The sequence below is a fragment of the Solea solea genome, chromosome 21 (genome assembly GCF_958295425.1).
Source record: "Solea solea chromosome 21, fSolSol10.1, whole genome shotgun sequence".
NCBI classification, from domain to species: Eukaryota; Metazoa; Chordata; class Actinopteri; order Pleuronectiformes; family Soleidae; genus Solea; species Solea solea.
The window spans coordinates 21615375-21638493 of record NC_081154.1 but is presented as its reverse complement, the minus strand read 5'-3'; the positions used below and the strand labels follow the sequence as shown (position 1 = coordinate 21638493).

Genomic DNA, 23119 nt, shown 5'->3' with positions numbered 1-23119 from the left:
TAGGGAAAGAACTTGATCATGAGATAGAGGGGTGAAAGAGGATAGAGAAGGAGATGAATGTATGGTTGGTAGACCATCTCAGTCGAAGTGCTGCCGGAGGTGGGAGTTGAAACTCTATCTGACAGGGGACTCTGCCAGACATTCCTAACAGACCCTCACAATACGTTTAGGTCTGCCAGGTCTGACCAGCATCCTCCCCTGCCATTTGAGCCAACTCACCACCAGGTGATCAGTTGACAGCTCCACCCCTCTCTTCACCAGAGTGTCCATGACTGCGAATCCTGGTGCCAAGTGCACATATGGACACCCTTATGCTTGAACATGGTGTTCGTTATGGACAATCCGTGACGAGCACCAAAGTCCAACAATAAAGCACCACTTGGGTTCAGATTGGGGGGATCGTTCCTCCCAATCACACCCCTCCAGGTCTCATTGTCATTGCCCACATGAGCATTGAAGTCTCCCAGCAGAACGAGGGAATCCCCAGCAGGAGCACTTTCTAGCACCCGGAGGCAGAGGGAGGTTACCCTTTTGTCTACCACGATGAACCCCAATGGACAGGCCCCGAGCCAGGGGGGAAATAAGTATGCCCACACCCGCTCGGTGCCTCTCACCAGGGGCGACTCCAGTGGGGAAAAGAGTCCAACCCCTCTCAAGGAGACTGGTTCCAGAGCCCAAGCTGTGTGTCGAAGCGAGTCCCGACTATATCTAGTCAGAACCTCTCAATCTCGTGCACCAGCTCACACTGCACCCGACCTCTATGGCCCCTCCCACAGGTGGTGAGCCCAAGGGAAGGGAGACCCACGTTGCCTGTTCGGGCTGTTCGGGCTCATTGATGTTCCCCCGTTTCCATCCAGAAATACACAATAGGAAGACAACAAGGAAATCATAGCAGAAAGATTTAATGAATTCTTTGTCAATGTGGGGCCTTATCTGGCGAAGAACATTCCTGACTCACTCCTTCACTGGGACCACTTTGATAAGGACAGAGACAGAAACCCCAGCACAATGTTTCTTACCCCAGTGAAGGACAGAGATTAGAAACCTGGTCAACAAATGCGTAGCAAAAACATCCACGGATGTTGATGACCTTGACATGAAGCTAATCAAGAAAGTAATAGATGGAATCGTTTCACCTCTTGCATATATCTGCAACCTGTCATTTCAAACAGGGACATTTCCCACCAAAATTACATACACATACATACACAAATTTACTAATTACAGACCAGTCTCAATACGACCACAACTGTCAAAAATTCTGGAGAAACTATTTAACGATATAATATTCATAGACCTAAAAAAAAGCATTTGACACCATCAACCATGATATCTTGACAGCTAAACTGGAGAGATATGGTATTAGAGGCATAGTACTGGAATGGGTCAAGAGCTATCTTCATAAAAGATCTCAATACGTTAGGATGGGCGATAGCACATCGACTTGCTTGGACATAGTTTGTGGGGTCCCACAAGGGTCAGTACTGGGTCCAAAACTGTTTATACTATACATTAATGACATATGCAAGGTATCCAATATTCTGAAATTAATACTATTCACAGATGACACTAATATTTTCTCTTCGGGGATGACTTGAACCAATTAGTGGGAACAGTCAATAATGAAATGGCCAAGCTGCATGTGTGGTTTAATATAAATAAACTATCACTAAATTTAGAGAAAACTAAATATATGCTGTATGGGAAAAAGGGCCGTAAGACTAGTATTAACATACAAGTTAATGGAGTGGACATTGAAAGGGTTAGTGAGTACAAAGTGCTGGGAGTGATTATTGATGACATGTTAAGTTGGAAGCCACACACCAGACACTTAAAAGGCAAGCTGGCCAGGAGTGTGTCCATACTTTGGAGGGCACAAAAACTATTAAATCAGAAGTCACTATACTTGTTGTATTGTGCACTAGTCTCTCCACACCTGCAATACTGTGCAGAGGTCTGGGGGCACACTCACAAAACCACTACTTATCCCCTGTTTATACTCCAAAAAAGAGCCTTGAGAATTATACATTATGCCAGTTACAGAGAACATACAAATCAACTATTTATCAAATCAAAAATACTCAAATTATATGACTCAATAAAATACCGCACAGTACAGATGATTTACAGGGCTGCCAACAAAAACCTCCCTCACAATTTACAGATATTATTCCTTACCAGAGGGGACACAATCTAAGAGGGAACATGAGGTTCAGGCAGAGAAGGGTAAGAACTACATTAAAATTCTTTACCGTATCGGTCACGGGGCTCAGACAGTGGAATAATCTGGATGAGGAGATGAAAAAATCAGCAAAACTGAGTGTATATAAAAAGAAGTATGTAGAGATGACTATTAATCGATACAGAATGACCCAGGAGGAAAGTATGACAAAGGTCAGAGACAGAAATCTGTAGACACCGTTTGGAATCGGTAGTGGAAGCAAATGTAACCAAACAAAAACAAGAAGCGAATGTACCCAAATAACAGTTGACATTGATAAGCACAAATGTCAACACATGAGAAGTATTTAGCTGCCCCTGTGAATCGAGTCACTACGGAGAATCAATTGATCCAAGATGGAACTGCTAAGCTGGTCACTGAATGCGATTGACAGAGTGTTCTCAACAAGAAGTGCAGGTTCTGGTGAACCTAGTTGCCCAGATGGGACCTTCATGGCTGTACATATTCACATTCATGACAATTGGAATGCTCTCCTTGGGATGTGGTATGTTCATGCAATATCGGAAACTGAGAAAGATCGGCAATGAGCTGATCAATGTGAAGGTGGAAAGCGCAATAATACAGAGGGCCATGGTTGGGCTGCGCTCCGACGTCTCCACAACCCTCGAGCATGTGAAAAAAATGGAGAAGCAAAGCAAGGCGAATCCTACAGATGAGATGGATGACTTAAGGGTAAAAAAAAAACAAAAAACAAAACGGGCTATCACACCATCCAAGTTAATAGTTAACCTGATGAATTGACCTCTATGGATTGGGTCATTTTGTGACTTTTGGGAAGTTGAACATGCCAGGCAACAAGTCGAGACTGTCACTCACGATGGAATATTATGGATACATGTACAGACACACATGGATTCTGATTGACTGTCTAGAGTGGACTACAGCTGCTACTGGATGCTGAAACATGTTTTTGTCAAAATGTCATAAGAAAAGAATAATTATGTATTGTATGATGAAAATATGTATTCTGTAGATAATAGGCGCAGGACTAGATAAGCTTTTGCTTCTCCAGTTTTCCCTTTCGGTTATGTGTATTGTGTGAACTACAATACGATGATGTGTGATGAGTGATCTAACTGTCATGACCGAAATAAACATACAAATAAATGAATAAATAAATATGAACATTCAAAGATCATAGAGGAGTGGAGTGTGGGCTCTGGCATGACATTCTGTCATTTGCCATCTTTGTCATGATCTGTCACTTCTGTTAAGTATCTTGTTTTGTTTCTCCCTTCATGTTCCATGTCTTGTCTTTCTGTTTTATTTTGAAATCACTCACGCTTGTGTCTGTTTCAGGTTCCTGTCTACCCCGCCCCCTTCCTCGTCTGCATGCACCTGATCCCTGATTGTGTCTTCCACACCTGCATCCAATCACTCACTAATCAAGCACTGCTTATATTCCCCTCTGTGTCTTGTCTCGTCACCAGTTCATTGTAGTTCATAGCTTACGTTCCAGCACTCTTGTTTCACAGCCACGGTCTAGTCTTCTCGTGTTTTGGAACCTTGCCTGCCTTTTTTGACCTTGCCTTTTTGCCTGACATTTTTGTACCTCTGCCTGATCTCTTTGACCTTCCGTGTACCAAACCTCTGCCTGGAATAAAGGCACTCTGTTACTGACTGAATCGTGTCCAGAATCCTGCATTTGAGTCCCTTGTTCTGCTTTGCCATAGTTCATGACAATCTTGGCCTCCAGCTTTGGCTTATTGTTCTGCCTGTTTGCTCCAAAGAGTTACATTATTAATTATTTATCCTCCTCCTCATGTACAAAGCAATTAATGGTCAGGCCCCTTCATACCTGAAAGACCTAGTCCTACCTTATCACCCAAACAGACCACTTAGGTCACAAAATACAGGTTTACTTGTGGTTCCCAGAGTCTGTAAGAGCAGAATGGGAGGCAGAGCCTTCAGTTACCAGGCTCCTCCTCTCCTGTGGAACCAGCTCCCAATGACAGTTCGGGAGGCAGACACTCTCTCTGTATTTTAAGTTAGACTTAAAACTTTACTTTTTGATAAAGCTTATAGTTGGAGCTGGTTCAGGGAAACCTGGACTATCTCTTAGTTATGCTGCTATAGACCGAGACTGCTAGGGGATTTTCCTGTGATGCACGCACATTCACTCTCTCACACTCAGGGTATGAATATGACTTTTTATATGTCATAAACCTTGTCTCTTTCTCTCCCTAGTTTGTGTCTTTCCTTCCTTCTCGCTCTCTCAATCTCTGTATTCTCATCTTGCAGGTTGCAGGATCAAGATCCAGTTTTTGAGGCTATCCATATCATACATATCATCACCGTTATTATTGTCCTATAATTAAAAGTCGATATTAGTATAATTTTATCAACACTCTCTGTTGCTGCTTTATAAATTACATTGTGTTGCTATAAACATGTAATCATTGACTGTATAAACTTGTAACTTGATACAGTTGTTGTGTATCTGCTCCTGGTCTCTCTCTCTCTTCTGTCTCTACCTCATCTCCCTCTTGTCCTTTCTCTCCCCCCTTTCTGTCCCCCACCTCTCCTCTGTCCCCCATTTTCCTTTCACCCCAAATGGTTGAGGCAGATGACTGCACATCTCTGAGCCTGGTTCTGTCAGAGATTTCTTCTTCTGTTAAGAGGGAGTTTTTTTCTCTCCACTGATGCCTAGTGTTTGCTCATTGTGTGAACTGTTGGGGTTCTCTGCTCTCCTACAGTGCCTTGAGATGATGTATGTTATGATTTGGCGCTGTTGGGGTTCAACAATGTAATTGGTGAGAAAATGTAAATATGAATAATTAATTAATTTTTAAATTAATTATTTTATTAATTTTCTTAAAATGATCAATAAAAACGGGGCACCACTCCTCTCACAGAGGAGAATGACAGGTCCAGTAAGGACTGTCACTTAACAACCTTGAGATGGCTCTCGACTATCAGTTATCATTAATTCATAATAAACAAATTATTATTAATTAATTTATTAAAGTATTTAAATTGATAAACAAGAAAAATAACAAAATAAACATTAATCTTCTAATCTAAACTACCATTGATAACATGCTTGAATGTGCGCAGCAGGACATGTGTATAAACGTGAGAGTGTGTGTGTGTGTGTGTGTGTGTATAAAGAAAAAGGGGGGGGGCGTGTCCCTCCCTGGTAGCCGGTGGCAACGTGGGAACCAGGAAGTGAACAAACGAAACTAAAAGGTAAACAAGAAGGAGGGGAAGGAGGAAGTAGTGGAGGGGTCTATGACGCGACGGTTGTCCCGGTAACGCTCCTCCCACTTCCGGGTTACCCAACGTGACCGCAACGTGACCGCAACGTGACCGCTACGTCACGTACAATTGCGTCACTCGCTGTTACTGCGAGGCAACGTAATATGACGCCTGTGCTCAGACTCCGACTATCAGCTCTCGCCTCCCACCGTCTGGAGCCGAGTGAAAGAGGAGGGGTGAGGGAGGAAATGGAGTCAGGAGTGACGGGGGAAATTTAAAGGGGAGTGAAGTAACGGGACGTGGCTGATCGTAAATCTTCGGTTGATCACGCGGCTTATCCGATCGGACTCGACTTAAACTGCGATTGTAACAGATCAACGGAGATTTCCCGATCTCCAGTTGTGCGTTCGGCACCGCCGTTAAACACAGAAGCAAACTTGCAGTCAATATATTGAGCTCGCTAGTCGCGATCTATACTGAACTAACTACAATCACAACTATATTTCACAGCGTGTGCGTGACGCACGTTAACATTAATCAGACATACACCTGAGTTATATAAACAGTTCGCTAGTCGCGATCTCACTGATTTTAACACAGGTGATTTACAGCCGTGCGTGGAACATGCGCACGGTAATATGAAAAGAAAAACACAAAGAAAATAATAATAAATAAACACAGTGAAATTATCGGGTGTGCACTACCCGTTCCTATAATAATCACTGGGATAAACTTGTCTGCCCAGACATAAATCCTCTTACTATGAGTTGTCTTCTGGGGCAAACGTGGGGCTCCCGCTCCGTGGTGAATGTCCGATTCGGCGATCAGTGGAGATGAGGGAGAGACAGAGCAGACGTCTCAGGGCGCTGTGTGGAGCGTAGCGTGGAGTGTACGGCAGGGACAGCTGGTCGACCGTTTTTTTAGGAGTATGCAATCGTCACTTCCTCTTCTGCAGGTAAAGTTGGAATAACTCTCAAGGGGAGTAATTCAAAAGATCCTCAAACTCAACAAAAACAAAAATGGACAGGAAAAATCTTCAGCTCGGCCAGCAAGAATGAACGATTTTCAGGGGCTCGTGACCTCCTTTAACGTCGACGATGTCAGCTTGGAAGGGAGGAGGTTACGGCGGCCCGTGGGTTTTAAAGGTCTCCCCTGGGGGGTTGACCCCCCAGTGATTCTCACCAATGGGCAACGAGCTGTATGCTGCTGATGTCACACATCGCAGTGGTTTCTGGGAGTTTGAGTCCGGCCTACTCAGGGCCCCCATCCGTTGAAAGTGGGGGTCAGAGGAATGTCTTTGTCTCTCTCGGCCCATGAGGCCAGGCTTTTATGACCCCTAACTTTTGACCAGGCCGCAGTCAGGCTTCAGGAATGCAGTAAGGCCTCACAGTTGACTTATGCTGGGCCCAACAGTGCTATACAAATAATATTGAATTGAATTGAATTGAATTGAATTATTTTACTGAAGCCTGAAAAGAATACGAAACAATGAAACACAAATCAACCCAAAGTTATTGAATTAGTCGCAAGTGGACTTGTAGACTTATGGATAACAAACCATTAAAAAAATTTTTTTTGCTAATCAATGTTGTTTTGATATTGATATTTCTTTACAGATATGACTCTCAAAACTGATACATCATTAAACTGTGGTGGTGTGAGATGTGAATAAATATTTAGCCTAGCCATGAGCTTGGAATTGCACAATGCATTGAGGTGATGGTTTAATATTAGACAAAGCTCTAGTATCACTTATATGATTTTGTCAGCTAGCTAAGAATATTTTTCTTTGGGTCCGGTTGCAGTTCCTTCAAAAATGTTGTTTGTCCAAAAATCTAACAAAATCTAACAAGATATAACAGGATATTGGAAGATTACATAATTTATATGATATCTTATGTCACACAATATTGACGGTGTATACATCTCACCACAAATTCAGATTAGATTTACACAGTCGCATTGGAATTTTTGCATAGACAGCATGCATGTGAAGTTCAAACACATAGGTTTGGTGCAGATTCAACCATGTGCAGCCATGTTACAGCAAATTCCACCGTCATGGTGGAATGTCATTCACTGCACTAAGCCCACACAATTGCACAAAAAAATAAACTTTTCATCTGTAATGACTGAATATACCAGGGACCAATGTATTACATGTATGACCAACTACCTCTTGAGTGTAGGTCATGACACCAAGAGGTTTTTTTTAGTAGATCTTAATATAATATCACTTGTTATACATAGGAAATACGAGTTTTGCCTTTCATAGCGATCATGAAAATTCACTGCTGTGCCACAGCCGAACCCTGTAAGGTAGCTTGGAACTTTTCCTAACTTTTCATGTTTAATGTTTAAAGATCAAACAGATGTCAACTCAGTAGGTCACTTGGTCTTTGTCTAGTTCTTGGTCTGATCACCCTGCCAAGTTCCATGCATGTACTGTAAATGAAACCTTGTACCATTTGCCATTGTGGTGACGCTTCAGTTGGTGAGGAGCACCATGGAATCATATTAGCACAACATCTAGTACACATATTAGCTCAACATCTAGTACACATATTAGCACACTATCTAGTACACATATTAGCACAACATCTAGTACACATATTAGCACAACATCTAGTACACATATTAGCACAACATCTAGTACACATATTAGCACAACATCTAGTACACATATTAGCACAACATCTAGTACACATATTAGCACAACATCTAGTATACATATTAGCTCAACATCTAGTACACATATTAGCACAACATCTAGTACACATATTAGCACAACATCTAGTACACATATTAGCACACCATCTAGTACACAACAAGTACTTGAACATTTGTCAGAAATACTAAACAGAGACCCAAACACCTTAATATAAAATGGAAAAACATGCAATATTTAATGTCGAGGAGAAAAGTTCCTGGGGTCATGACAAAATCAGCTCTAAAGGAAAAGTACAGTAGTTGAGTCTTTACTTTCATCTTTATGTCAGTGACCAAACAGAAATCACGAGAGACACAAATGTATGTTGCCCTCGTTACATCAAAAATAAATAATAACAGGTACATTATCATATGGGGCTACCAGTGGTGTAGTGGTTAGCACTCTCGCCTTGCAGCGAGAATTCTCTTTGTTTAGGTCCTCAGCTTTTTCCCCACAGTTTTCATTAACCCACTTTGATTCCTGATTGTGGACTACTGTCCAATCCAAAGCCACTCTGTCATCAATAAGATGCAAGACTGAGAATGTGATACTGTAGCCTTTATAAAGTACTTTATTTTTTAGCTCTGTCTCATTCTCTCCTCAGCACAGTGAAACATTATGACTTCACTTGCTTTATTGTGTTTGCTTTACTTTGCTGTCAGTGTCCTCACTTTAACTGATAGCTTACTTTCCAGCATCAGCACTGCAGCTGCACCAGCAGCCTCAAAGTGCACTCTTCTAAACAGCTTCCAGCCAGGCTTTGTGGTCCAGGGTGACTATGTCATCGGTGGGATTTTCCCCATTCATTTTAATCTGAAAATACCAGACCTTAACGGCACCTACAGACCACCACCAATAAATTGCAATGGGTGAGTTTCATAGATGATCGTGGGAGCATTTGATTTACTTTTTCCTGTGAATTATGTCTAATTTTGCACTCTTAATATAAAATGGACTGAATGTGTTTATAGTCATTAGAGTTTTTAAATGAACAGACAACATTCATCTGTATCAGCCACAGAATTGATCCCAGGGCTTTCCGGTGGGCTCAGACTATGAGACTGGCAGTGGAGGAGATAAACCAGAATCCAGTGCTGTTGCAGAATCACACTCTGGGCTACAAAATCTTTGATTCATGTGGATATCCACTGACAGGACAGAGAGCTGTTTTATCGATGCTGAACGGAGTGAGTCAGGAAAACTCTTCTATGTGCACAAATGCCTCATCACTCCTCGCTGTGATTGGGGCTTCTGGATCTACTCAGTCTATTGTTGTGTCAAGAATCCTGCAAACATTCAGGATCCCCATGGTAAAAGTCACTTGTATTTATGTCAATCATCCCAAAAATGTTCTTCTTTCCTCAGTAACATTGCACTCTGTTTTTACACAGATCAGCTATGCTTCTACATGTGCATGTTTGTCAGACAGACAAAAATATCCAACCTTCTTCAGAGTAGTTCCTAGTGATGACTACCAGGTAAAATGTGAAACATGTGGTCAATTATTGTTTTGAGTCAAAGCTCAACACATTTACTACTCTGTCATCAGAAATAAGTATTACAACTGCCTTTAAAGCTTTAAACTGTCAAATTAAAACTATAAATACAAAAGAGGCAAATCTTCAAACACTTAGACATTTATTTAAATATATAAGTTTTCCTGTTTCTTATATTATGTTAGTGTTCTTTTCAGGTTATATCATTACAAAAATCACAGTTGATAATCCTTTATTGTTAAAATCCTCATTATTGATGTTTGGTGATGTTTTTTTCCTTGTAAATCTTTCTGCTTGTTTAAGAGTCTTACAGCACTGCTTACATTTTATTAAGATGGAACAATGCTTATATGTATCGTCCCTATCCAATAATACATCAATTTTTATTTGTTGTGCCAAACTTCCATGCTTTATCATTTACAGAATACAGACATGTTATAACAGGACACAACATCAAATAATTTATGAAGATATTGCTTTTCATTTATGAAAGTTTTTTAATGTCTGTGATATGAAACTGAGTGAGTTGATTGTCTTTTCTGTTGAGCCCAGGTGAAAGCCATTGCACAGCTGCTGGTGCACTTTAACTGGACTTGGGTGGGGCTGCTGCGAGGAGACAATGATTATGGCCGCTTTGCTGCAAAAGGTTTACTGAGAGAATTACAGGACACCAAAGTATGTGTAGCGTACCAAGAAATGATTCCTCTACTCTACACTCGCCCAGCGGGACTAAGGATCATGAAGGTATGAAAACACTGAGGAAGCTGTTGACTTCTACCTTTAAATGTTAAGTGGTCTGTACTTATATAGAGCTTTTCTAGTGTTGATGACCACTCAAAGCTGCTTTAAACTACAGTTTTTGTCATTCTACCATTCACATGAATTCAAACATTTACATATTGCATTTTTTTTGACACACATCTTTTATACCCATTCACACACTGCTGGCACAGTAATGTGAGTATCAGTGTCTTGCCCAAAGAAACATCAGCATGTAGACTCATGGAGCCAGGAATCAACCCCTCAACCTTTCAGTTGAAAGACAGTTCACTCTACCACTGACCCACCATTGCTCCTTTAATGTGTTCTTACCACAAGATAAAATAATAACAGCCTCTAGGGACTGGGTAGAGTGGTGATTTGATGCTATAAAAAAATAACTGAAGTTTTATAGTGTAAATGAGTTTCTGTTAAAGACACTTTGTGCTGCTAACACATATTAAGACATAGAGCCATTAAAGCTCCTATTTGTGGACCTACTGTGGTCATTCAATTTAGACACTCCAGGAGAAAACTGTGTGTTTGTCTCACTTTCATCCATTTATCTCATCAGGCCCATATTAGATCCAGAAAGGAGAAGAGAGTCATGACATGAATTGTAACTCTGTAACCATGTATATAAAAAAAAACTTTCCCAAGAAACATCACTTAACTAAGTCCACAATAGGTCAGTACAAGTGCTTTCAATCAAAAAAAGACAAAAAGATCAGAATTGCAAAACACAAGACAATGTCTAGAAAATGAAGAGCTCATAACAAGAGGAAGATGAATAATGTCACAGGTTGAAAAAGTATACCAAATTAAATAAAACATAAAAGAAATAAAAGGACCAGGGGCAGATTATTCTTTACTTTCATCCCGTCTACTCGCTGCAAGGCGAGAGTGCTAACAACTACACCACCGTGTAGCCCCCATATGATAATGTCAGTCAGTCATCATCTACCGCTTTATCCTCTGCCAGAGGGTCGCGAGGGGGGTGTGCCAATCTCAGTTACATCGGGCGATAGGCGGGGTACACCCTGGACAGTTCGCCAGTCCATCGCAGGGCCACACACATAGAGACAAACAACCATTCACTCTCACACTCACTCCTATGGTCAATTTAGAGTGTTCAATTTACCTATCCCCACATTGCATGTTTTTGGACTGTGGGAGGAAGCCGGAGAACCCGGAGAGAACCCACGCACACACGGGGAGAACATGCAAACTCCATGCAGAAAGGCCCTTGTTCCAACCGGGGCTCGAACCCGGGTCTTCTCGCTGCAAGGCGAGAGTGCTAACCACTACACCACCGTGTGGCCCTGTATGATAATGTACCTGTTATTATTTATTTTTGATGTAATGAGGCAACATACATTTGTGTCTCTCGTGATTTCTGTTTGGTCACTGACGTATAAATTATTTTGCTATTAAGGGTTTAAATATTGAATAATACTAAGATCTATAGAAACTCTAGTTGTTTTTCACTGTGTACATCTGGGATTTCTTTATGTCACTCAGTTTTGTTTTTGTCTCCTTGTACAACCCTGTTATCTACATTATCTGACCCTCTGTAAAGGTGATGCATAGCTCTACTGCAAAAGTGGTGTTGGTATTTGCAACTCAGGGGGAGATGACACCTTTCTTGAGAGACTACATGACTCAGAACATCACTGGAATCCAGTGGGTGGCGATTAGGGCCTTGGTCAAAGCATCAGTCTTTTCAGGGAGAGAGTATTACCCTTACTTGGGAGGAACCATTGGGTTTAGCAACAGAAACGGTCATATCTCCAGACTGGGTGACTTCCTGCAGACAGTAAACCCTAAGAGATATCCTGACAATGAGCTGGTGCATGAGTTGTGGGAGTCTCTGTATGGCTGCAGTCCTTTTCCATCCTCTGTCACCCAGATGCCACCGTGCTCAGGGCAGGAGTCTCTGCTGGAACAGCACTCAGCCTACATGAATACATCCAGCCCTAGAGTCGCATATAATGTCTATAAGGCTGTATATGCCATTACTCATTCCCTGCACAACCTCCTTCTCTGTCAGCCAGGGAGGGGGCCTTTCCAGAACAACTCATGTGCTCAGAGCAACAACATACAACCTTGGCAGGTACTGTATAATCCACTATGTCTTTATCATTACACACTGTGGGTCAAAGCCCAATGGTGGGCCTTGTAAGTATTGTCGGTGGGATTCAGACCACAATAATTATCTCCCATTTACCAAAGTCATGTAACATACTGTACATACATATTTTCTGTGTTCTAAAAAATCTTAATATAAATATTTTTAAATGGGCAGCCCATGGTGAAGTGGGGCAGCCTGTGGCCAAGTGGAAAGGGAACTTGGCTTGTAACTGGAGAGTTGCCTGTTCAAGTCCCCACCCGGTCAAAAGGGCTGGGGTACCCCTGAGCAAGGTACCCAACCCCCATTGCTCCCCGGGCGCTACTCAGTGTGACAGCCCACTGCTCCTGATTCTAGGATGGGTCAAATGCAGAAAAATAATTTCCCTAAGGGGATTAATAAATTATAATTCCTCTTCTGTAAACACAGCACTGGACTTCTCACTTATGGCCAAAAAGATTATTACAATTATTTCTGATCAATATTGACGTTGATTGACTTAGCAACGTGGGTCAACATGTTTTAATTTGCATGTGATGTGTTCACTTTACCGTTCTGTTACATTTCTACTGCTGTACACATTTAGGCTGTGGATTTTTAGGGGCCTTAAACCTTAAAACTCTGAAGACTGAAAACCTTGTTTAGTGCAATTCAGTGTTTCATTGTGTGCATTTCCTAATTTTCAAGCTGCAACACTACCTCCAGGAAGTGAACTTTCAGATTGCTGGTGAGGAGGTGGCCTTTGATGCCAAGGGCGACTCTGTACCCTATTTTGATATCATCAACTGGCAGAGAGGCACAAAAGGAAACATCGCATTTGTCAACGTGGGTTTGTTTGATGGAACCAAGGCTATTCGAGAGGAGCTGTTGATCCAGGAGGACAGGATAATGTGGGCAGGACATCAGAGTGAGGCAAGCTGCTCACACTGTGTTTTTACCTTCATCAGATGCCAACTGTTGAAGTTCTGTAGGTTGAGATGATGGTAAGTCAGGTGGACGGAACAGACTGGATACGATACAGGGTCATTTGTTTTCACACACAACAAAGATTCAAAGCCCAGTTGTTGTTTTCCTCGTGGATCTGACCCATCCTGGGTCTGACCCCAACTGTTGTCTTATGTCAGCTGGAATTGGCTCTGGCTCCTCGCGAACCTCATGTGCAGGATATAGCAGTAGACAATGAATGGATTATTCTTCATGACATTAAAGAGCTCTCATAGATCTACAGCTAAATATATTTAACTGAACCAGAGATTATGGAATAGCTTTTGAGCAGGAACCCAGTCTTCAGTGTACAGCTTGTAACCATGTGACTATCAAAAGGTTGTTTGATAGTTATTGGCATACCTGTAAACTAGACTGACATCTGCAGACCAAATATATCTAATCAACATAAAACTCAAAATACTGTGTTAAACACGCTTGAGAAACTAGAAGTAACAAATATTTTACTGACATTTTAGGAATTTTCCACTTGTCAATAGATTAACCAATGAAATTGACCAACACCACATGGTCTTTCCACTCTAGGTGCCAGTGTCTGTGTGCAGTGCCAGTTGTCTTCCAGGCTCCCGGAAGGCTGTCCGTCGTGGGGAGCCTATCTGCTGCTTTGACTGTGTACCATGTGACAGTGGCAAAATTAGCAATCAGACAGGTGAGTTTGAGCTGAACAATAAAAAGTCAAAGCAAATCCATTCTTATAATTGTAGTAGAGAAGTAATGCTATACTGAAAATTGTTCATACTTTCTTCCCTTTAGACTCAGTAGATTGTACAATTTGTCCTGAGGACTTCTGGTCAAACAACGACAGAACAGTCTGCATTGCCAAGAAAGTGGAGTACTTGACCTTCGATTCATTAGGAATAGCCCTGACAGTGATGTCTGTGGTGGGCGCCTGCTTCACTCTGGCTGTCTGTGGGGTCTTCTTCTGTCACAGACACACAGCCATTGTCCGTTTGAATAACTCTGAGCTCAGTTTCTTCATACTGTTTGCACTAACTCTGTGTTTTCTTTGTTCTCTGCTTTTCATTGGAAAGCCAACATATTGGTCCTGCATGCTGCGCCACACTGCCTTCAGCATCACATTTTCACTTTGTATTTCCTGCATCCTGGGGAAGACCCTGGTGGTACTGGCTGCATTCACTGCCACCAGGCCAGGGCACAACATCATGAAGTGGCTGGGGCCTAAGCAACAGAGGACCATTATCTTTAGTTGTACTCTGGTTCAGGTGGTGATCTGTGCTGCCTGGCTCATTGATGCTCCCCCGTTTCCATCCAGAAATACACAATATGAACATTCAAAGATTATAGTGGAGTGTAGTGTGGGCTCTAGCCTGGCCTTCTGGTGTGTTCTTGGATATATTGGTCTACAGGCCTGTCTGTGCTTTGTATTGGCTTTTCTGGCTCGAAAGTTGCCGGGAAACTTCAACGAGGCCAAGTTCATCACATTCAGCATGCTGATCTTCAGTGCTGTGTGGCTAGCATTTATCCCTGCTTATATCAGCTCGCCTGGAAATTATGCAGATGCAGTTGAGTCATTTGCCATCTTGGCCTCCAGCTTTGGTTTATTGTTCTGCCTGTTTGCTCCAAAGAGTTACATTATTTTACTGAAGCCTGAAAAGAATACAAAACAGCACCTGATGGGGAAAGAAAAGAAATGATGAAACACACATTAACCCAAAGTTATTGCATCAGTAACAAGACTTGGATAACTAAACATTTAAAAAACATGTTTGTTAGTCAATGTTGTTTTGAAATTGATATATCTTTACAGATATGACTCTGTAGTGACAATCTTACAAAATGATGTATCAATCATTAAACGGTGTTGGTGTGAGATGTGATTATTATTTAGCTTAGCCATTAGCTTGGACTTGCACAATGCATTGAGGCGATGGTTTAATATTAGACAAAGCTCTAGTATCACTTAAATTATTTTGTCAGCTGGCTAAGAATATTTTTCTTTGGGTCAGGTTGCTTCCTTCAAAAGTGTTGTTATTCAGGATTATAAAAATGACACTAAACAAAATCTATTCAGGAAAATATATTGAGGCTCCACTAACAAGACAAAAGATGTACAAATCACTGATCAGAAACATGATAAGAAGATATTGAAAGATTACATTGTTTATGTCACAGAGATATCTTGTGTCACACAATATTGACGGTGTGTACATCGCACCACAAATTCAGATCAGATTCAAACAGTTTCATGGGAATGTTTGCTGTATTTCAAACTGAGACTCGCTTTGTCGGGCTTGGCCTCACATTTGGGTGGATGACATTTGAGCCTAAAAAAATGTTTTCAAATAAAAATTCAAATATTACTTATGAAAATGACTTAATGAAATGTTTATTCGAATCTCGAATAATTTGTTTTACTAGTCCCTAAAATTATGAAAGTTATTGTATAGAAAATTAAAATGGGGTAAAACTTTGTTAAGTAATTCACTTTATCATAATCTATTACATTTTGCATTTTTTTAATCATCGTGCACAGTAAGACATCTGTCCTCAGTCTTTCAACATATTTTAGATTAATTCTGACAAACGCTGCCATAAATCTAACAACATTCCTGTGACACTTGCACTGTTGCATTGAGATTATCAAGAAAAAGGCCTTTTTATTGTCACAATTTTGAATGTCACACCAAATCATATAGTGTCACACCATAGGATGCACCACACCCCACCACAACTTGTTAGTGAAAAAAGGAGTACTGTATGAATGCAAGTGTGAGCAGTGACAAAAAGATAAAGATGACAACTCATCAACTCATCTTAACAGTTTAACAGCCCAAAAATTTGATTAAAGTGATATTATTTGGAATTTGCACTAGGGATATCCTGATCCGATATTGATATCGGATATCGGTCTGATATCAGCTAAAAAACGAGTATCGGATTATATCGGACTGCCTCTAAAATCTCTGATATAAGCGTTCCAATACAAGCAGTCCATTCCGCGCCAGCAATTCTATCCAGCAGTGCCCGTTGTGATCACATGGGCTCTGCGTGTTGGATGCATGTAGAGCCCACATGATGACAACAACAGTGTGTGTGTGCTACTGCTATTTCAGGTTAAACATTTTTCTTTAACCTCTGAAATCAGAGGCTACGAAGCTGCACAGCGAGCGCAAGATAGCTGTTAGCACCACGCTAGCTCATCCTGAGGTGAGCTGCTTAAACAACATTATTTCATAAACCAGCGCCACCTGTCGACTTTGAACAGCCTCCGTTTGTTGTGTCCTGAAGCTCCACACACAGAGCTAAGTACTCCTGCAGGGCCGGTCCCCGGGCTCCAGGTTGACCTGCAGGACGAGTCACTCAACCTGTGTGGGTTAGGCTAATCCAAAATAGTGAAAACAAGGGGGGTGTTCTCTGAAGACACGCTGTTACCTGTGTAACACGGGTGTTCTGAAAACACCCCCATTAGCACTTTGGTACTTTTCCTCCTGATGAAATTAACCAAAGACTGTATGTAAAAAATTGAATATTCCTATGTTGAAGGTTAAAATTTATGTAACCCATTGGTTAATAATAACGAAAAAGGACAGTGAGGGGTATGTGTGAAATTCCAATGTAGTGAAGTCTGTCTAGGAGGATAGGGTGTGAGATGGTGTCAAAGGCAGCAGTTAGATCATGTAGGATGAGTATTGATGAAAGTCCGGAGTTAGCCGCAAGGAGGAGGTCGTTGGTGATTTTAACCAGTGCTGTTTCTGTGCTGTGGACGGGGCAGTAACCAGATTGCAACTGTTCATAGAGGTTATTATGAGAAGTGGAGCTGAGTAGTGACTGTTTTTTCTAGGATTTTTAAGATGAACTGAAGATTAGAAATGGTATGGAGGTTATTGAGGGCATTGGGGTCTGGACCGGGTTTTTTCAGAATAGGAGTGACAGCAGCTGTTTTTAGTGAAGAGGGGACAATACCAGTGGTGAGGAAAGAATGAATTATTTGTGTCATGATGGGGACCAGTGACAGAAGGGTGGTTTTGACTAGAATGGTGTGGAGGGGGTCCAACTGGCAACAAGAACATTTAGATTTTTTAATGAGATCAGAAATTACAGTAGCAGAGGGTAGTGTAAAGGAGGAGAATGGGTGGGGGAGGGACACAGAGGGGACCAGGGAAGATGAAGTTTCGGAGATGTTTGGAATGAGTTGTTGATGGATTAAGTTAATTTTGGATGTGAAGAATGACATGAGTGAATTGACAGACAAGAGGCAACAGGTTCGCTAACGCTAGCCGAAATATTCAAAAAGCACGAGTGACACTCGATTTTTACTTGAGTGGGGTAATCCACACAAATACAATAGGAATCCACACAAATCCACACAAATACAGCACACTTTGGAGTCTTTAGACATTAAAATTGAACAAAAAAAGGGACCAGTGAGCAGCGGCAGTAAAGCATGCCAGCGTTCACTCAAACCGGAAGTTCTTACCCATGACACTTAATGTATTTATTGTGGCAGGATGAGGAAAGGCAGAGACGTAGGTGAGTTTCTCAGGTTTATTCTGTATGTCTCGGAACAGCAAGTGCACATGTGCACCATACAGCAAATATAACAGCACAGAACACAGCCTTACCCAGAAACCAACTGGGTGAGAGAACACACCCCTGAGTGCCCGCCACATTATAATCATTAGAGTTTTTAAATGAACAGACTACATTCACCTGTATCAGCCACAGACTTAATCCGAGGGCTTTCCGGTGGGCTCAGACTATGAGACTGGCAGTGGAGGAGATAAACTAAAATCCAGTGCTGTTGCAAAATGAATATCCACTGATAGGACAGAGAGCTGTTTTATCGATGCTGAATGGAGTGAGTGAGGGAAACTCTTCTATGTGCACAAACGTCTCATCACTCCTCGCTGTGATTGGGGCTTCTTAGGGCTGGAAAATGAAAGGAAAATGGGGGACAGAAAGGGGAGGGGGGAGAAAGGACAGGAGGGAGATGAGGTAGACCTTTGACCTTTACGAAGGTTGCACAGGTCTGAAACTCGGCACCCGGGATTAGCCTTAGTCCCTGATACAAATACGGAAAAATCAGACTCCTGACTCAATGCCTTTAGGAATTAATACAAAAAACACACCCGAACGGCTGACCTTTGACCTTTCCGAAGGTTGCACAGGTCTGAAACTCGGCACCCGGGATTAGCCTTAGTCCCTGATACACATACGGAAAAATCAGACTCCTGGCTTAATGCCTTTACAAATTATTACAAAAAACACACCAGAACGGCTGACCTTTGACCTTTCCAAAGGTTGCACGGGTCTGAAACTCAGCACCCGGGATTAGCCTTAGTCCCTGATACACATACGGAAAAATCAGACTCCTGGCTTAATGCCTTTACAAATGATTACAAAAAACACACCAGAACGACTGACCTTTGACCTTTCCAAAGGTTGCACGGGTCTGAAACTCGGCACCCTTGATTAGCCTTAGTCCCTGATACACATACGGAAAAATCTGACTCCTGGCTCAATGCCTTTAGGAATTATTATAAAAAAACACCCAAACGGCTGACCTTTGACCTTTCCGAAGATTGCACAGGTCTGAAACTCGGCACCCTGGATCAGCTCTGTTCCTTGATACACATACAGAGGAATTAGCATCCTGGCTCATTGCCTTTAGGAATTATTACAAAAAACACACCCAAACGGCTGACCTCTGACCTTTCCGAAGGTTGCACAGGTCTGATACTCGAAACCCTGGATCAGCTCTGGTCCTTGATACACATCAGCATCCTGGCTCATTGCCTTTAGGAATTAATACAAAAAACACACCCGAACGGCTGACCTTTGACCTTTCCGAAGGTTGCACAGGTCTGAAACTCGGCACCCGGGATTAGCCTTAGTCCCTGATACACATACGGAAAAATCAGACTCCTGGCTCAATGCCTTTAGGAATTATACAAAAAACACAGCCGAACGGCTGACCTTTGACCTTTCCGAAGGTTGCACAGGTCTGAAACTCGGCACCTGGGATGAGCCTTAGTCCCTGATACACATACGGAAAAATCAGACTCCTGACTCAATACCTTTAGGAATTATTGCAAAAAACACACCAGAACGGCTGACCTTTGACCTTTCCCAAGGTTGCACAGGTCTGAAACTTGGCACCCTAGATTAACCTTAGTCCCTGATACACATACGGAAAAATCAGACTGCTGGCTCAATGCCTTTAGGAATTATTATAAAAAACACACCCAAACGGCTGACCTTTGACCTTTCCGAAGATTGCACAGGTCTGAACCTCGGCACCCTGGATCAGCTCGGGTCCTTGATACACATACAGAGAAATTAGCATCCTGGCTCATTGCCTTTAGGAATTATTACAAAAAACACACCCAAACGGCTGACCTTTGACCTTTACGAAGGTTGCACAGGTCTGAAACTTGGCACCCAGGATCAGCCTTAGTCCCTCATACACATACAGAAAAATCAGAGTCCTGGCTTAATGCCTTTACAAATTATTACAAAAAACACACCCGAACGGCTGACCTTTGACCTTTACGAAGGTTGCACAGGTCTGAAACTTGGCACCCTCGATCAGTCTTAGTCCCTGATACACATACGGAAAAATCAGACTCCTGGCTTAATGCCTTTACAAATTATTACAAAAAACACCCCAGAACGGCTGACCTTTGACCTTTCCAAAGGTTGCACGGGTCTGAAACTCAGCACCCAGGATTAGCCTTAGTCCCTGATACAAATACGGAAAAATCAGACTCCTGGCTTAATGCCTTTAGGAATTATTACAAAAAAACACACCCGAACGGCTGACCTTTGACCTTTCCGAAGGTTGCACAGGTCTGAAACTCGGCACCCGGGATTAGCCTTAGTCCCTGATACACATACGGAAAAATCAGACTCCTGGCTCAATGCCTTTAGGAATTATACAAAAAACACAGCCGAACGGCTGACCTTTGACCTTTCCGAAGGTTGCACAGGTCTGAAACTCGGCACCTGGGATGAGCCTTAGTCCCTGATACACATACGGAAAAATCAGACTCCTGACTCAATACCTTTAGGAATTATTGCAAAAAACACACCAGAACGGCTGACCTTTGACCTTTCCCAAGGTTGCACAGGTCTGAAACTTGGCACCCAGGATCAGCCTTAGTCCCTGATACACATACAGAAAAATCAGAGTCCTGGCTTAATGCCTTTACAAATTATTACAAAAAACACACCCGAACGGCTGACCTTTGACCTTTACGAAGGTTGCACAGGTCTGAAACTTGGCACCCTCGATCAGTCTTAGTCCCTGATACACATACGGAAAAATCAGACTCCTGGCTTAATGCCTTTACAAATTATTACAAAAAACACACCAGAACGGCTGACCTTTGACCTTTCCAAAGGTTGCACGGGTCTGAAACTCAGCACCCAGGATTAGCCTTAGTCCCTGATACAAATACAGAAAAATCAGACTCCTGGCTTAATGCCTTTAGGAATTATTACAAAAAAACACACCCGAACGGCTGACCTTTGACCTTTCCGAAGGTTGCACAGGTCTGAAACTCGGCACCCGGGATTAGCCTTAGTCCCTGATACACATACGGAAAAACCAGACTCCTGGCTCAATGCCTTTAGGAATTATACAAAAAACACACCCGAACGGCTGACCTTTGACCTTTCCGAAGGGTGCACAGGTCTGAAACTCAGCACCTGGGATGAGCCTTAGTCCCTGATACACATACGGAAAAATCAGACTCCTGACTCAATACCTTTAGGAATTATTGCAAAAAACACACCAGAACGGCTGACCTTTGACCTTTCCCAAGGTTGCACAGGTCTGAAACTTGGCACCCTAGATTAACCTTAGTCCCTGATACACATACGGAAAAATCAGACTGCTGGCTCAATGCCTTTAGGAATTATTATAAAAAACACACCCAAACGGCTGACCTTTGACCTTTCCGAAGATTGCACAGGTCTGAACCTCGGCACCCTGGATCAGCTCGGGTCCTTGATACACATACAGAGAAATTAGCATCCTGGCTCATTGCCTTTAGGAATTATTACAAAAAACACACCCAAACGGCTGACCTTTGACCTTTACGAAGGTTGCACAGGTCTGAAACTTGGCACCCGGGATCAGCCTTAGTCCCTGATACACATACAGAAAAATCAGAGTCCTGGCTTAATGCCTTTACAAATTATTACAAAAAACACACCCGAACGGCTGACCTTTGACCTTTACGAAGGTTGCACAGGTCTGAAACTTGGCACCCTCGATCAGTCTTAGTCCCTGATACACATACGGAAAAATCAGACTCCTGGCTTAATGCCTTTACAAATTATTACAAAAAACACACCAGAACGGCTGACCTTTGACCTTTCCAAAGGTTGCACGGGTCTGAAACTCAGCACCCAGGATTAGCCTTAGTCCCTGATACAAATACGGAAAAATCAGACTCCTGGCTTAATGCCTTTAGGAATTATTACAAAAAAACACATCCGAACGGCTGACCTTTGACCTTTCCGAAGGTTGCACAGGTCTGAAACTCGGCACCCGGGATTAGCCTTAGTCCCTGATACACATACGGAAAAATCAGACTCCTGGCTCAATGCCTTTAGGAATTATACAAAAAACACACCCGAACGGCTGACCTTTGACCTTTCCGAAGGTTGCACAGGTCTGAAACTTGGCACCCTAGATTAACCTTAGTCCCTGATACACATACGGAAAAATCAGACTGCTGGCTCAATGCCTTTAGGAATTATTATAAAAAACACACCCAAACGGCTGACCTTTGACCTTTCCGAAGATTGCACAGGTCTGAACCTCGGCACCCTGGATCAGCTCGGGTCCTTGATACACATACAGAGAAATTAGCATCCTGGCTCATTGCCTTTAGGAATTATTACAAAAAACACACCCAAACGGCTGACCTTTGACCTTTATGAAGGTTGCACAGGTCTGAAACTTGGCACCCGGGATCAGCCTTAGTCCCTGATACACATACAGAAAAATCAGAGTCCTGGCTTAATGCCTTTACAAATTATTACAAAAAACACACCCGAACGGCTGACCTTTGACCTTTACGAAGGTTGCACAGGTCTGAAACTTGGCACCCTCAATCAGTCTTAGTCCCTGATACACATACGGAAAAATCAGACTCCTGGCTTAATGCCTTTACAAATTATTACAAAAAACACACCAGAACGGCTGACCTTTGACCTTTCCAAAGGTTGCACGGGTCTGAAACTCAGCACCCAGGATTAGCCTTAGTCCCTGATACAAATACGGAAAAATCAGACTCCTGGCTTAATGCCTTTAGGAATTATTACAAAAAAACACACCCGAACGGCTGACCTTTGACCTTTACAAAGGTTGCACAGGTCTGAAACTCAGCACCCTGGATCAGCCTTAGTCCCTGATACACATACGGAGAAATCAGCATCCTGGCTCATTGCCTTTAGGAATTATTGAAGAAAAGACAGTTTCCCACCTTTTTTACGTTTAAATTTTACAGACTGTCTTTTTGGCAGTCTTTTTTGGCTGGGGGAAAAAAGCCCAAAGTCCTGTGTCCAAAAACTGAAAATCAGGTCATGTCAGACTCTATACAGTCTTA

At 42.3% G+C, this 23119-nt stretch overlaps 1 protein-coding gene across 1 annotated transcript; it reads left to right on the top strand.

The window, feature by feature from the left end:
- Positions 1 to 543: 543 nt before the first annotated feature.
- LOC131448879 (extracellular calcium-sensing receptor-like) lies at positions 544 to 15193 on the top strand. Its single transcript, XM_058621667.1, has 10 exons — positions 544 to 779; positions 8846 to 9019; positions 9172 to 9460; positions 9542 to 9628; positions 10199 to 10390; positions 11985 to 12254; positions 12315 to 12518; positions 13221 to 13440; positions 14071 to 14187; positions 14298 to 15193. The coding sequence occupies exons 1-10, from the start codon at positions 544 to 546 to the stop codon at positions 15191 to 15193; spliced, it is 2685 nt and encodes an 894-aa protein (XP_058477650.1).
- Positions 15194 to 23119: the final 7926 nt, after the last annotated feature.